A 16,608-nucleotide genomic window follows, 5' to 3' on the forward strand; every position below is an offset into this window, starting at 1 on the left:
AGAGAGTCTTTGTTTATAAATTGCTGACTCTTTTGATCTGTCTTCAATTGAGACAATTTGGGGGACTTTCTAAAACAATTAGTCCTGTCAAGATAGACGACCAACGCTCTTCTAATACTGAGTGCGTGTAACAGTGCTTCCTTCTTACCCAGCTCCGGTGTAGGGTAAAAGACCGGAAGATGAAGGTTAATGTGGAATTCTGAAGATGCTTTTGGTAAGAGCTTGGAGTGTGGTCATAATATGACTGTGTCTTTGAAAAATACAGTGAAAGGGGAGTATGCCATAAGGGCCCCTATTTCCCTAACTTGCTGGCTTGACATAATGGCTACCAGAAATGCCGTTTTCACTGATAAATGGAGGAGCAAACAGGTAGTCAGTGGCTCAAACAGTGTCCTCAAGTTGGGATTCCAAATCAGAATAGGACATTTGACTTGTGGGAAGAGATTTCTGACTCCCCTGAGGAATCTTATTGAAGTTGAGTGAGCAAACACAGAATAACCCTCTATTAGAGAGCGGAAAGCTGCCAAGTGGACCCTAACAGAGCTCAACAACAAACCTGAGTAGTTAAATCCAGGATGTAGTCCAGTATATCTGACAGCGATGAGGTTGCTGGTGGAATGTGCTTTAGGTCACACCAGAAGCAAAATCTTGTCCATTTTTGCGAGTAAGTGTAGGGGGTAGACTGTTTCCTGCTATGTAACAGTACTCTTTTTACTCCCCCTGAACAGGCTGTTTCTAAACCTGCAAATCATTGAGTAGCCATGCTTTGAGGTGAAGCACTCTGAGATTGGGGTGAAGGATCTTTCCGTCTTTTTGGGAAAGAAGATAAGGAGCAGTCCAGAGAATGATCAATGAACAAGAAGCCAGCTTTATGAGGGTAAGGAAACGATGTTCGTCTGGGCCAGGGTGGAACTATTATAATAACTCTGGCTTTGTCCTCCTCTTTCTTGAGCAGAACTTTGGATATTAGAGGAGTCGGAGGGAATGCACACAGTAGACCTGACAACCACAGAAAGTGAAAGGCATCACCCCAAGGACTGGAGACCCAGGCCACCTCTGGGGCAGAACTGAGCACATTTCTTGTTTCTGGCCATGGAGAACAGATCTATCTGAGGGATGCCACATTCCACTGTACTCAATCACATATTTTGGCAATCTATTTCCCACTTACATGCTGATCGCCTGGGACGTAAGCTGCTGTGATGATGATCTTATTGCATATGCACTAATTCCAAAACTTTGACAGCTTCGGCACAGAGGGAAGGGGGATCTTCCCCTCTTTGTCAGCTGATATAGAACATGCATGACCTGTTGTTCAGCACGACCTGTATGTATTTGCCCCAATCAATGGTAGAAATTAGAGACAGCCATATCTGACTGCCTTGAGTTCTAGGATGTTGATGTGCAGAAGACATTGCTCAACTCCCTAACAGAAGAGCAGGGACAGACAAGGTTCTGGGGGCTGTTTTAAAAAGGACATGCTCTTGAGGAAAAGGAAGCCATTTCTTCTATGGAAACAAATGACCCAAAAAAGGAAAATGGAGGCAACAGAGACTTTACTTAAATGTCTTGGACCAAACCCAAGACCCACAAAGTAGGGTGAGATAACACTGAAAGGGATTACGTTCAGGTGTGTTTTTGTTTTCCATAGGTCTGTAACTCTCTTGTGCCTTTTAAGAGGTGTATGTGACCATGTCTACACTAGCGAGTTTACAGCAGCACAGCTGTACTGATGCAGCTGCACCGCTGTAAGATCGCTCGTGTAGCCACTTGATGCTGATGGAAGAGAGCTCTCCCACCGACATAATAAAACCACCTCCACGAGCGGTGGTAGCTCTGTCGGCGTGCAACTTTGCTGATGTAGCACTTAAGGAAGATGCTATCTACACTGACAAGAGAAGCTCTCCCACTGGCATAGGCAGTCCACTTCCCCAAGAGGCAGTAGCTATGCTGACAGGAGAAGCCCTCCCATTGACATAACACTGTCTACATGGGAATTCGATTGGTATAACTGGGTTGCTCCTTTTTCCACACCCCTCAGCGATGCATTTATATCAACCTAGGTTTGTAGTGCAGACCAGGGCTAAGGCTGGGCCAAATGGTGACAGACGCCACTGCTATTAGACTAACCAGGGCATGTCTAATTGCCCTGTGTTTCAGGAACTTAATATTCCCTTTGAGTTCAGACTCAAAATCCCTTGGATGGCAAGATTCCCCATCCATATAAACTAGAGAACTCCTGTAAGCTGGACAAAACTCTCCTGTGGTAAAGAAATACTATGTGAATAAACAAACTGGATGTGATATTTTATTAAATTGTATTATATCCCTTCCATTATGCCAGGAAATACTGCATGATTGCATTACTGAGATATAGCAAACAATATTAACCTGAACAGTGCTGATTAACTGCCTTGGGAGATATCATTTCATCAATGAATTATGTACAAGTGAATTAAAAATTGAAAAAGCATACTGTGCATTCAAACAAGGAAAGCAATGACCAAATGCTGTAATTATAAAATATATTTACCTGTTGAACACTCCATTGCCACTGCCCTGAAAGATACTGTGCAGGTGCCTAGGTTCATAAAAATAAGATAGTTTATTATTTCATAATTCAAACATTCTTATATGGAAAACACAGATCTTTCAAATACGTTGTTTTGAAAATAAAACAGACACTGGCAGGACTTAGCTGATGAAAAGGATGTAAGGTAAAATTTTCAAAAGAGTCCGAGTAATTTAGGCACATAAGTCCTATTGACTTTCAATGGGACCCTGGTTTGGGCACTTTTGAAAATAGCACTTAGGATCCTACGTCACTTAAGCACATTTGAAAATTAATTTTTTTAAAATAAATAAAACAGATAAAATATGAAGTTTTACTACAATTCAAAAGTATTTTTAAAACTTTGCAACAGTCCTATTTTTAAAGATATTTTTATCATGGCCACAACTGATCAATAAAGCCAGAAACTTTCCAGAGAACTCTTCTTCCAATTAAGCATTGGTTCCCAAACTTTAACAACCTGTGAACCCCTTTCACTAAAATGTCATGTCTCGCGAACCTCCTCCTAAAAATGAATATTTCCAGGAATTTTATCCTTTACCTGAGTATAAATTATAAAAGCAGTGATCTTGGAAATATAAAATTTGTTTTTATAACATCCTTATTACACATTATTTATTATTAATTACTATTTATCATGATGCTATTTTTATTACATTATGAAAACAGCAACACTCTTCCAAGATCTCACTTTCGTAGCTTGTAACGCTTTGAATAAGCCTGTTATAAGACAAGGCTCCTATGTTTCATCAAGGAGTACCGCATGAAGGTATTTACGAAGCCAACTCAAAGAGTTCCTCCTACACAAGCATTCAGATCTTGAGCAGTCTAGGCAAACAACACACATTACCACAAAGCTTAAACTTGTTCTTCATATTAATTTTAAAAACCATACTAAAAATAAATGCCTATTTAATTTTAAAAACAGCAAAAAATATCCACCTCCCTTTCCATTTCTTATAAGGAGTCTTCAAGTTTAAATCTCCTCAGTGTGATAGATATGCTTGCTTTGATCTGCTTAGCTCTTGGAAGTCCAGGGGCTCTGGGCTGCTGGCCCCGGGCTGCCCGTGGTCCCTAGGGACAGCTCTGTCCACCATTAGGGAATTTTTTCCCAAGAACCCCCTATAACATTTCATGAACCACTGCAATAAGGTCCCAAATCTGCAAACTACTGGTGAGAACCCTTGTGCATGCATAAGTCCCTTTAACATCAGTGAGACTGCATGGGTGTTAGAATTCACACTGGTGCATCTAGTTGTAGGATCAAGTTCTAAACCCTTCGTGATTTCCAACTTTGTATGATTTGTTCACCATTTTTTAAAGCAAGGATGGGATTGACCCAGCTATCTAGCATTACCATAAAGAAAGGACCAGAGTTCATTCCAAGTAGGCAGGGAGAAAATTCAATCCCAGTGAGGGGTTGCAGGAATGGAATAGCGCAGTGTGCTATCTACTGTTACTTTAAATTTTAGGTATTGCACTGGTAAACTTTGAAGGGAGCATTGTTTGGCCAGAGGGACAGATGCTACGAATTTATGGTTTTGAGAGAATGGTGAAAGCAAAACTAGACAGTTGGAGAGAATGAGAGGGTTACTCACCTTGTGCAGTAACTGAGGTTCTTCGAGATGTGTATCCCTGTGGGTGCTCCACTTTAGGTGATTATGCACCCGGTGCCTCTAATGGGAGAATTTTGACAGCAGTACCTGGCTGGGCTGCACATGCATTCTCCCCGTCTTGCGCCTGTTGTGGTAGTTGATTAGCGCTGTGCAGCCCCCCCTCCCCGCAGTTCCTTCTCTATTGCAGAGGACTAATTAGAACTCCGAAGAAGAGGGGAAGAGGGAGGGTAGTGGAGCACCCACAGGGACACACAAATCTCGAAGAACCTCAGTTACTGCACAAGGTGAGTAACCCTCTCTTCTTCTTCGAGTGATGTTCCTGTGGGTGCTCCACTTTAGGTGACTGTAGAGCAGTGCCCCTCAGGTGGAAGGAGGGGTTCGGAGTTAATTCTCAATGGACGATAGGACTATGTGTCCAAGCCAAGTGTCGGATGCTGAGACTTGGTCAATGACATAGTGTTGTATGAACATGTGGGGTGATGTCCAAGTAGTTGCTTTGCATATGTTACTCCTGGGGGAATTCTGCACCAAAAAATCCAAAATTCCGTGCCAAAAAATCTGAAATTCTGCGTATTTTATTTGTCAAAATCATGCAATATAATTACACCAGTTTCACTTATGTTGGTAATTAATTTAAACTACCATACAGAAAAAAAATCATAATAACTGTTCAGATTTCTTAAACACATGAAAGTTAAGTTACAAAGGTAACCAAGACCCTGCATTCCAGTTATAATGGATTTTCATTTAAATTACATTACTTTTATTTTGGTGTTCTGTAAAGTAGACTGTCGATTTAAATTGCTCTGACTTGCACACATGAAAGTCATACAGTTTTGCTAATCATTGCTCTGCATTTTTTTTAAAACGGATAAGTAAAAGAGATCCTGAGCTGTAATCTAACCCCATTGTGCCTCTCTGGTACAGGAAAAAAAGCTAGAAAGGACACAGACTTTCCTAGTGAGGATTCCGTTACTGTCATTTACAATAAGGGCACATCTTCACTGGCAACGTTAAAGCGCTGCTGCGGTAGCACTTCAATGTGGCTTGTGTAATCGCGGCATAGCTCTGGGAGAAAAAAAACACCTCCATGAGGAAAGTAGCTACCAGCTACCAGGATTACTTTGGCTTGATCATATCTGATCTTGTGTATGACACTGGGCAGTGGCGGGATGGAAAGGAAGGCATACAGGAGAGGTGCGTCCCATCAGATGAAAAAAGCATCTCCTCTGGATTTTGGTCCCAGACCCGCTCTAGAGCAAAATGTTGGACACTTGCTGTTCCGGCTCATAGCAAATAGGTCTATTGAGGGGAACCCCTATTGCTGAAATATATTCTGGATCACTGAGGTGTTTATTTCCCACTCATGGTTGCGTGAAAACTTTCAGCTTAGCGTTTCTGCTGTGATGGTCTGAGATCCTGGTAGGTAAGTGGCTGATATGCTGATGTTGTGTCGGATGCACCATGTCCACAACTTTATGACTTCTGTGCATAGAGAGTGTGATCTTGCTCCTCCCTGTTTGTTTATGTGGAACATGCAGGCCACATTGTCTGTCATGATCTGTTTGGTTTTGTTTTCAATTAGAGGCATAAAGTGTGCATAGACATTGTGAACTGTTAGCAGCTCCAGAATGTTGATGTGGAGAGTTGATTCCGAAGGAAACCACCTGCCCTGTGCTGTGAGGCTGTTTAAATGGACAGCCCAACCCAGAAGGGAGGCGTCTGTTGTAATTATCATGGGGGGGGCATTTTGTGTGTGTGGGTACACCATTGTAACGAGTCCTTGACCTTCACTGGCATGCTTAGGAGTTTGTTCAGTCTGTGTTTGTGTGGAATGTACACTGTCCTGAGCCAAGCTTGCAGGAAGAGCATGCATAGTCTGGCATGATTTACTACATATGTGGTCACCGCCATGTGACCTAGTAGATGAAGGCAGATCCTGGCAGATACTTGTGGACTGTGTATCATGGTATCAATCAAGTTTGTCAGGGCGATGAATCTCTGAGGTGGTAGTGATGCTTTCGCCTGTATAAAGTTTAAGTGGGCCCCAATAAAGTCCAGTTGTTGAACTGGTGTTAGCATTGAGTTTTGAAGGTTTATTTGTAGACCAAGATCTGTGAAAAGTGACATTGTCTTTTGCGTGGTTTCGACGGCTTCTTCTCGAGTGTGAGCCTTGATTAGACAATCATCTAAATACAGGCGAGTCTCATCTTACGCGCATTTAACATGCACGAAATCAGCTTTGCATGGTCGGCAAAAACAAAAAAAAGAGAGAAAAATAACCATTTAAATACTGACAGGTTTCAGAGTAACAGCCGTGTTAGTCTGTATTCACAAAAAGAAAAGGAGGACTTGTGGCACCTTAGAGACTAACCAATTTATTTGAGCATAAGCTTTCGTGAGCTGCAGCTCACTTCATCCGGATCCATACTGTGGAAAGTGTAGAAGATCTTTTTATACACACAAAGCATGAAAAAATACCTCCCCCCACCCCACTCTCCTGCTGGTAATAGCTTATCTAAAGTGATCACTCTCCTTACAATGTGTATGATAACCAAGTTGGGCCATTTCCAGAACAAATCCAGGGTTTAACAAGAACGACTTGGGCGGGGGGGGGAAACAAGGGGAAATAGGTTACCTTGCATAATGACTTAGCCACTCCCAGTCTCTATTCAAGCCTAAGTTAATTGTATCCAATTTGCAAATGAATTCCAATTCAACAGTTTCTCTGACATCATAATCAAAAAGGCTGACAAAGGAGGTGCTGTTGTCATCATGAATAGGTCGGAATATGAACAAGAGGCTGCTCGGCAGCTCTCCAACACCACTTTCTACAAGCCATTACCCTCTGATCCCACTGAAAGCTACCAAAAGAAACTACAGCATTTGCTCAAGAAACTCCCTGAAAAAGCACAAGATCAAATCCGCACAGACACACCCCTGGAACCCCGACCTGGGATATTCTATCTACTACCCAAGATCCATAAACCTGGAAATCCTGGACGCCCCATCATCTCAGGCATTGGCACCCTGACAGCAGGATTGTCTGGCTATGTAGACTCCCTCCTCAGGCCCTACGCTACCAGCACTCCCAGCTACCTTTGAGACACCACTGACTTCCTGAGGAAACTACAATCCATTGGTGACCTTCCTGATAACACCACCCTGGCCACTATGGATGTAGAAGCCCTCTACACCAACATTCCACACAAAGATGGACTACAAGCCGTCAAGAACACTATCCCCGATAATGTCACAGCAAACCTGGTGGCTGAACTTTGTGACTTTGTCCTTACCCATAACTATTTTACATTTGGGGACAATGTATACCTTCAGATCAGCGGCATTGCTATGGGTACCCGCATGGCCCCACAGTATGCCAACATTTTTATGGCTGACTTAGAACAACGCTTCCTCAGCTCTCGTCCCCTAACGCCCCTACTCTACTTGTGCTATATTGATGACATCTTCATCATCTGGACCCATGGAAAAGAAGCCCTTGAGGAATTCCACCATGATTTCAACAATTTCCATCCCACCATCAATCTCAGCCTGGTCCAGTCCACACAAGAGATCCACTTCCTGGACACTACAGTGCTAATAAATGATGGTCACATAAACACCACCTTATACCGGAAACCTACTGACCGCTATTCCTACCTACATGCCTCCAGCTTTCACCCTGACCACACCACATGATCCATCGTCTACAGCCAAGCTCTGCGATACAACCGCATTTGCTCCAACCCCTCAGACAGAGACAAACACCTACAACATCTCTATCAAGCATTCTTACAACTACAATACCCACCTGAGGAAGTGAAGAAACAGATTGATAGAGCCAGAAGAGTTCCCAGAAGTCACCTACTACAGGACAGGCCTAACAAAGAAAATAACAGAACGCCACTAGCCGTCACCTTCAGCCCCCAACTAAAACCCCTCCAATGCATTATTAAGGATCTACAACCTATCCTGAAGGATGACCCAACACTCTCACAAATCTTGGGAGACAGGCCAGTCCTTGCCTACAGACAGCCCCCCAACCTGAAGCAAATACTCACCAGCAACCACATACCACACAACAGAACCACTAACCCAGGAACCTATCCTTGCAACAAAGCCTGTTGCCAACTGTGCCCACATATCTATTCAGGGGACACCATCACAGGGCCTAATAACATCAGCCACACTATCAGAGGCTCGTTCACCTGCACATCCACCAATGTGATATATGCCATCATTTGCCAGCAATGTCCCTCTGCCATGTACATTGGTCAAACTGGACAGTCTCTACGTAAAAGAATAAATGGACACAAATCAGATGTTAGGAATTATAACATTCATAAACCAGTCGGAGAACATTTCAATCTCTCTGGTCACACGATTACAGACATGAAAGTTGCGATATTACAACAAAAAAACTTCAAATCCAGACTCCAGCGAGAAACTGTTGAATTGGAATTCATTTGCAAATTGGATACAATTAACTTAGGCTTGAATAGAGACTGGGAATGGCTAAGTCATTATGCAAGGTAACCTATTTCCCCTAGTTTTTTCCTCCCCCCCTTAACCACCAAGTCGTTCTTGTTAAACCCTGGATTTGTGCTGGAAATGGCCCAACTTGATTATCATACACATTGTAAGGAGAGTGATCACGTTAGATAAGCTATTACCAGCAGGAGAGTGGGGTGGGGGGAGGTATTTTTTCATGCTTTGTGTGTATAAAAAGATCTTCTATGCTTTCCACAGTATGCATCCGATGAAGTGAGCTGTAGCTCACGAAAGCTTATGCTCAAATAAATTGGTTAGTCTCTAAGGTGCCACAAGTACTCCTTTTCTTTTTTTCATTTAAATACTGTACCTGTAGTCCAGGTGATTCCGCCCGCCATTACACTCAATGTAATTTTGACTACACGCAATTTTCGCTTTATGCGCTGACTGCGGAACGTAACCCCAGCGTAAGATGAGACTCACCTGTACGGGTAAATCATGACCCCTTGCTTGCACAGGTGGGCCGCCACCACTGCTAGAACTTTGGAAAACACTCGGAGGGTGGGGGGGTTGGAGATTGATTGCTGTGATGTGGAGGACTGCGAAAAATTTGATCTTCGTTTGGGTGGTGTTTGCCTACATCTTTGAGGATAATACGGTCCCTGGTTCTTGTGTACAGAGCCCGTCTAGGACGTTATAACGTATGATACCTGCCCTGTTTGCATTTTGTTGCAGGTGTATAGATTCCTAGAGATCTAAGAGTGGCTCTCGAGTCCTTTAAGGAGAGAAGTGATTCGTTAATCTGGCTGGCAAACAGCTTCAGACCCTCGAAAGGAAGGTCCTTTACTGTTGATTGCACCTCCCTTGAAAACCCTGAAAAGTGAAACCAGGAGGCCCGGCAGATGCGATGGTCCTCGCAGCAGTGTCAGCGGAGTCCAGTGATGCCGGAAGGACTGTTTGAGCTATAAACTGGCCTTCAGAAATGCTCTCTCTTTTCCTCTGGTATAAGTTCAATAAAGTCTGCTAATTTTGAGTAAGTCATGTGGTCATATTTTGCAAGAGAGCTTCATAATTGGCAAATCTAAACTGTAATGTTGCCGATGAGTAGGCCTTGCAGCCAAGTAAATCCAGCCTTTCGCACTCCTTATCATAAGGTGTGAACCTGGAATAACGGTGCCTACCTCTTTTGTTAACAGTGTCCACCAAGAGAGAATTTGGGGGTTGGAAAATAAAAATTTTAGCCCTTTCGAAGGGACATAATACCTTTTGTCCATCCTCTTACACTAGGTCGGATTCTGGTGGGTGTTTTCCAGATGGTTATGACAGGCTCCATAAAGGCAAGGGAATCTTGGAAGATGTCAATGTGTGGAGTATGTCCAAAAGCTTGGGCTGATATTCAGTAACCTCTTCAAGAGGGATTTGAAGTGTGTTAGCTATTCTTTTAAACAGTTCCTGAAACTGTTTGAAATCATCTCCAGTAGTAGGGGGCAGAGGCATTATGGTCTTGTCAGGTGAGGATGACAAGCTGGTTGCAGGGATAGCCTCCTGGTCTAACTCCTGATCTGTTTGCTCAAAAGTTTGTTCCTGGGAGATGTCAGGTGGTACTACTGGTTTTGGCGAAAAGTGTCTATACATTTCCCTGCTGCTTGGTGGCTTGGGAAAATATTGCCTGTATGCTGCCCATGAGCCCCAGAATGACCATTGTGGTGGGAAATCACCTAAAGTGGAGCACCCACAGGGACATCACTCGAAGAACCACCTCAGGCTATGAAATGATATACCCATTTTCTAACTTTTACCTGGTAAGGATATGTAGGTTGATGATAAACAGGTTGAGCTACCATTACAGGGGAACTGGAAATGGAACGTGACTTTAAATGAAAAAAAAGAGATAAATTAGAAATTTTAATACATTAATCTCAGGAATTGTTACTTTTACTAAAACATACACCTTAAGTACTATATGCTATACAACTTACCATTTTAAAAACAAAATAATTTATAAAGAATGGTTACTTACAGTAACTATGATTCTTTAAGATGATCACTTGCATGGATTCACACTGCAGACAAAGCACATGGCCTAGGCACATGAACTCAGAACTTTCTTGAAAGCAGTGTTCATTGGGGCTGCTCACATAGCCTATATCCTCAAATTCCCCCCACCCCTGCCCAATCCTGTGGATATGAAATGGAGTGCAGCTTCAAACCTAATTTAGGTTCCTTCCACAAAACACAAGATCTGCTGGAAGACTCTGGAATAATGGAACATATCGTACCAAAGTCCACAAGGTTGAAATAATTGAGGGCCCTGATACTAAAGGACACAGAGTATGTCTACACAACAAAGAAAAATCTGCAGCTCACCCATGCCAGCTGACTCATGCTCACGGGGCTCAGGCTGTGGGGCTCTTTCACGGCTGTGTAAACTTCCAGGCTCAGGCTGCAGGCCAAGCTCTGGAACCCTCTCACCCCGCAAAGGTCCTAGAGCCTGGGCTCCAGCCCAAGCCCAGATGTCTACACAGCAGTGAAACAGCCCCACAAGTCCAAGTCAGCTGGAACAGGCTGACCGTGGGTTTTTCTTTGATGTTTAGCCATACCCTCAGCACCAGAGGAACCAACATCAATGTACTGGGAAGCCCAGATTTAAGGCACCTGAGGTAGTCAACACCAAGGTAATCAATGCCCAGGTGCTCAACACAAAGGGTATGTCTACATGGCAGTTAAAAACATGTGGCTGGCCCATGTCAGCTGACTCAGGCTTCTAGGGCTCGGGCTAAGAGGCTGTTTCATTGCATAGTAGATGTTCGGGCTCAGGCTGGAACGTGATCTCTGGGACCCTCCCACCTTGCAGAGTCCCAGAGCCTGGGCTCTGGCTTGAACCTGAACACCTACACTATAATTAAAAGCCCTTTAGCCCAAGTCAGCTAGCATAAGCCAGACGCAAGTTTTTAACTGCAGTGTAGACATACCCATGATGTCTAAAAGACAGAATCCAACAATAAACTCTGTGTAATCTGTAAATTTCTTCCCAAGACATCTTTCCAATTCAGTTTCTTGGTAAAGATAAAGTATTTGTCTTTTGGGGTTGAAAGAAAGGTGCTTGCCCTTCCCTGTTTAAATCCAGCACTTGAACTACCCCCATTTATCCTCTTCCCAAAACAAATATCAATTCTAAAATGTATGTGAGACAGATTGGGGGATATGTTTCAGAGTAACAGCCGTGTTAGTCTGTATTCGCAAAAAGAAAAGGAGTACTTGTGGCACCTTAGCGACTAACCAATTTATTTGAGCATAAGCTTTCGTGAGCTACAGCTCACTTCATCGGATGCATACTGTGGAAAATACAGAAGATGTTCTTATACATACAAACCATGAAAAAATGGGTGTTTACCACTACAAAAAGTTTTCTCCCCCCCCTCCCCCCCCCCGCAAACTCACTCTCCTGCTGGTAATAGCTTATCTAAAGTGATCACTCTCCTTACAAGGTAGTGGTAAACACCCATTTTTTCATGGTTTGTATGTATAAGAACATCTTCTGTATTTTCCACAGTATGCATCCGATGAAGTGAGCTGTAGCTCTCGAAAGCTTATGCTCAAATAAATTGGTTAGTCTCTAAGGTGCCACAAGTACTCCTTTTCTTATTGGGGGATATGTTTGTATCAATTTATGAATTTCATTTTTTGTGAACACTGTTATATTTCACCCTCCATTTTGAATGTAACCTTTATTGTGGCCTGAAATATTCATTATGGTAGCAGGAACTTGACACGTAATAGGGAGGCTATGGCAGAGCCATCAGCATTGAAAGTGGAACATTGGGGTTGCTATCAGCAGGGCAACTGACTTTGAACTTTCTGCCCAGAAGCTGGTAGGGGGAAGGAGCATGGAAAATCCCCAGTGGAAAAACAAGGACAGAAAAGGCTATTTTAAAAAGAGGAATACGCTTTAAGCAAGGGAAAACCATTTCACTGCCAGAAACAAAAAACCAAGCTGAAAAAAAAAAATGGAGGCAGGAGGGGCTTTATCTCCCTAAAGAACAGTGGTCAAACCCAAAGTTCCCAAAAGGGGGTGAGATCACACTGAGGGGACTGCATTCAAGAATTTATTTTCCATAGATCTGTAATTCTCTTATGCTTTTTAAGAGTAAAGTGTGTATGTGTATAAGAAATTCCTTTGTTAACCCTGTGTTCCTTGCTTTATGGCTACACTGACCCTGAAGGGATTAACTAGAAAGCTCACATAGCCAGGTAGACTCTGCGGGAAAAGTGTGGACACTGGTTCTGGGGTCTAGGTGGCCAGACTACAATGTCTCACTGCCCAAGAAGAGTGTTGTACATTGGGTCAGTGGATTCAGTGGTCACAATAGACTGGTGTCTATTCAGGGACTGGTCTAGATTGTGACTGCATGTTATCACAAAACTCAGTAGTTCTTTCCTCTTACTGACAGCCAAAACCTTTCACAACATTTCTACATAGTTCTCTGTTATGAATTTCTTTCTGCTTTATAATGTCTCATCCTTTGTTCTATATTTAAAAAAAATAGGTGAGGCTAAATGAAGTGAGAATTTAAACTTAATAAACTTTTTTGTACTATTATGCATTTTTAAAGTCACAGATTCCCTAGGAAAAGACAAAGGTAAAAGCATTAACATAATGTAAAACAGTTTGTTTTATTCAACACGATCCATGAAACCCGTACTAATGATCATCTGTTAACTGCAGTTACCTCCTGACAGACATATTAATTACATTATATGATGCAAAAACAACAAGGAGTCCTTGTGGCCCATGAAAAGATGGGAGTTGCCTTACCAAGTGGGGGGTCAGTGCTAACGAGGCCAATTCAGAGTTGGAATTAATTTGCAAACTTGACACCATCAAATTAGGCCTGAATAAAGACTGGGAGTGGCTGGGTCACTACAAAAAGCAATTTTCCCTCTGTTGATATTCACCCCTTCTTGTCAACTGTTGGGAACAGGCCACATCCACCCTGACTGAATTGGCTTCATTAGCACTGACCCCCCCACTTAGTAAGGCTACTCCCATCTTTTCATGTGCTGTATATTTATATCTGCCTACCGTATTTTTCACTCAATGCATCTGATGAAGTGGGTTATAGCCCACAAAAGCTTATGTTCAAATACATTTGTTAGTCTCTAAGGTGCCACGAGGACTCATTGTTTTTACTGATAGAGACTAACACGGCTACCCCTCTGAAACCTGTCATTGTATGATGCAGTTACAGTCAGAAAAGCAGCCAGTTCCTCAGCTGCCATCAAACATCATGAGAGACTAGGTGGGTAAGGTAATATCTTTTATTGGACCAACTTCTGCTGGTGAAAGAGACAAACTTTTGAGCTAACACAGAGCTCTTTGTCAGGTCTGGGAAACGTACTCAGAGGTTGTGTCTATACTAGAGAGTTTACAGTGGCACAGCTGTACTGTACTTCTTGGGAGGGGTAGAGGGGGAGGCTGAAGGATAGGATCATATTTTCAAAGGGTAGACAACGTGCCCACCCCCCACCTGACCACTAGCTGGCAATGTTAGTGGTTGTTCACCTACTGAGGGAAAGGAGGGGAAAAAGCCGGGGCGGGGAGAGGTTAGTGAGTTATAGATTGTTTATAATAAGCCATAAATCCAGTTGTCACAATTCAGTCCATGATTTTTAGCTGGTACTTACCATCCCACACTGGAAGCCTTACAGGATAACACCAAACAATTACAACCCATATTCAATGAGGACCAAATCCTGAAAGAAATCTTTCCCACCTCTTCTGGCCTTCAAACAATTCCCCAACCTCTCCATGCTCATCATCTGAAGCAAGCTCCACGCAGACTAGGACACACCAACTGAAAGTGGCGCACACCCTGCCAGAACAACAGATGCAAAACCTATAGATATATCTTCACTACTGTGATGATCATCACCCCCAGCAACATGCCTTTCAAGATCTATGGGTCTTATACTTGCCTATCACAACATGTGTTGTACATCACCCAGTGCACTAAATGCCCCAATAACAACTATGTGGGTGAAACCAGACAATCATTATGCTCTCGAATGAATTAACACAGAAAAATGATGAGACAAAACTACTATATCATCTGTGGGTTAGCACTTTTCACAAAGGAAACCTGCACAATCCCTTCAAAAGAAGAACCTGGGAACTTAAATTCGTAATTTTGCTAGATATGAAAAATAATGGACCAAATAGAAACACTGGATTTATGGTTTATTCCAACGATCTATAACCCACAAGCCCCCCGCCCCCAGTTTTTTCCCCCTTCAATACCTCTAGGAGTGAAGAGGTGTTAAGGGGCCACTTCACCTTGAACGGTCCCTTGAAATATGTGTATGTGACATGTATTTATGCCAAGCAATCTGCTCCACCTTATATTTAGCTGGGAAACACTGAGTACATTTCCCAGACCTGAAGAAGATCTCTGTGTAAGCTCAAAAGCTTGTGTCTCTCACCAGCAGAAGTTGGTCCAATAAAAAATATTACTTCACCCATCTTGTCTCTTTCATATCCTGAGACCAACACAATTATAACAATATTGCCTATAATTAAAGATAATGTACAGTTAACAAGTTTCATGGTAGTAATTAATTTTCTTCAGAGTTTTATCTATTTTGTATAACAAGGAGAGAGGAAAGAAGAAAACATGGAAAATACAATAAAGAAGCAAAAGGAAATAAGCTTCATGGAACAGAACCTTACCAACAAGCCAGTTGTGAGACATATGCAGTATTCTCAAATGATAATCTTTCAGATATTACTTACAGGCCATGGCTGTGGAACAGATGCAACTTCAGGAGTATGAAAGTAAGCTACTCCATTGTGATAAGTATAAGGATATCCAGTTGAAGTGGTCAAGTACATTGTTCCAGCTGCTGGCATTATGCTAGATCCTACAATAAACAAGGATGGTTGAAATTAAAATTAAACAAACTTGCAGCTTTTAAAACAAGTGAAGTAATAGAAAATTCCAATGCACATTTTAATTGCCAAACATATAACAAATTTTATACTTGATATATCTACTCCATGTTGCTGCTCTGCATCTCTCTGTAACAGGAATGTGTCTCAAACAAACCACAGATGCTGCAATGGCTCTGGTGGAGTGCATTTTTGAATCCTTGGCAGGAACTATGCTTCTAGCTAAAATGTAACATAGTTCTCTGTATCTTTTTATCCAGTGTGACAGCCTTTGTTTGCTAATAAGCTCTCTCTGACATCTTTCCCCATAGGCTATAAATAGTCAACTGGATTTTCTAAAGGCTTTTGTACTCTCTAGGTAAATACATTCTAATGTCCACATTATGCAGATAAAATTCCCTGGGTTGGAAACAGGGCTTTGAAAGAAAGCTAGGAGGGAGAGGTAGTAAATGGAAATTTGACACCATCTTGGACATGAAGCTAAGTTTGGGCCTCACAATCACCTGGACCTTATGTACCTAAGTATATGGTAGTCTGGCCATTAATGCATCAGTTCTCCAGCTCTTTTGGCAGAGGCTTTAAGATGGCTTTAAGAAAAGCTGTCTTTAGAGACAGATGCACCAAAGACATTTTCTTGAGGGGCTCAAAGGGAGGATCCACGAGTTTAATCAGAGCAAGATTTAAGCCCCAAGAATAGAGGAGGCTCCCTTGTAGAAGGAAAAACATTAGTCATGCCTTTCAGGAACAAAGAAACAGTACAATCAGAAAATATAGATCTGTTTTTAATATGCCTGACAGCTAAATGCTCCTTAAGCCTGGATTTAAGGAGAAGGAAGTTGTCCAATGTCCTGATGTCAACTTGGGGAGCCTTCAAAATCATCTCCAATGGTGTCAAAGCTACTCTGAGACAACTGCAGATTTGAATCAGAGAGGTAAGTACAGAAGCAGAGTCAAGTGGTGGAAAAGTATGTGGTGAAATGGGC

General features: G+C 42.4%; 1 protein-coding gene across 1 annotated transcript in view; it reads right to left on the reverse strand.

Annotated features, from left to right (window-relative positions):
• Positions 1-16,608, reverse strand: part of BOLL (boule RNA binding protein) — a 79,392-nt gene that overhangs the window by 25,951 nt on the left and 36,833 nt on the right. The window contains exons 6-8 of the mRNA XM_077829464.1: positions 15,470-15,597; positions 10,479-10,550; positions 2,534-2,581 (exon numbers count right to left, since the gene is read on the reverse strand). Coding sequence (XP_077685590.1) covers positions 2,534-2,581; positions 10,479-10,550; positions 15,470-15,597 — 248 coding nt within the window. The remainder of the gene's footprint in view (positions 1-2,533; positions 2,582-10,478; positions 10,551-15,469; positions 15,598-16,608) is intronic.

Source organism: Eretmochelys imbricata, chromosome 11 (assembly GCF_965152235.1).
Source record: "Eretmochelys imbricata isolate rEreImb1 chromosome 11, rEreImb1.hap1, whole genome shotgun sequence".
NCBI lineage: Eukaryota > Metazoa > Chordata > Testudines > Cheloniidae > Eretmochelys > Eretmochelys imbricata.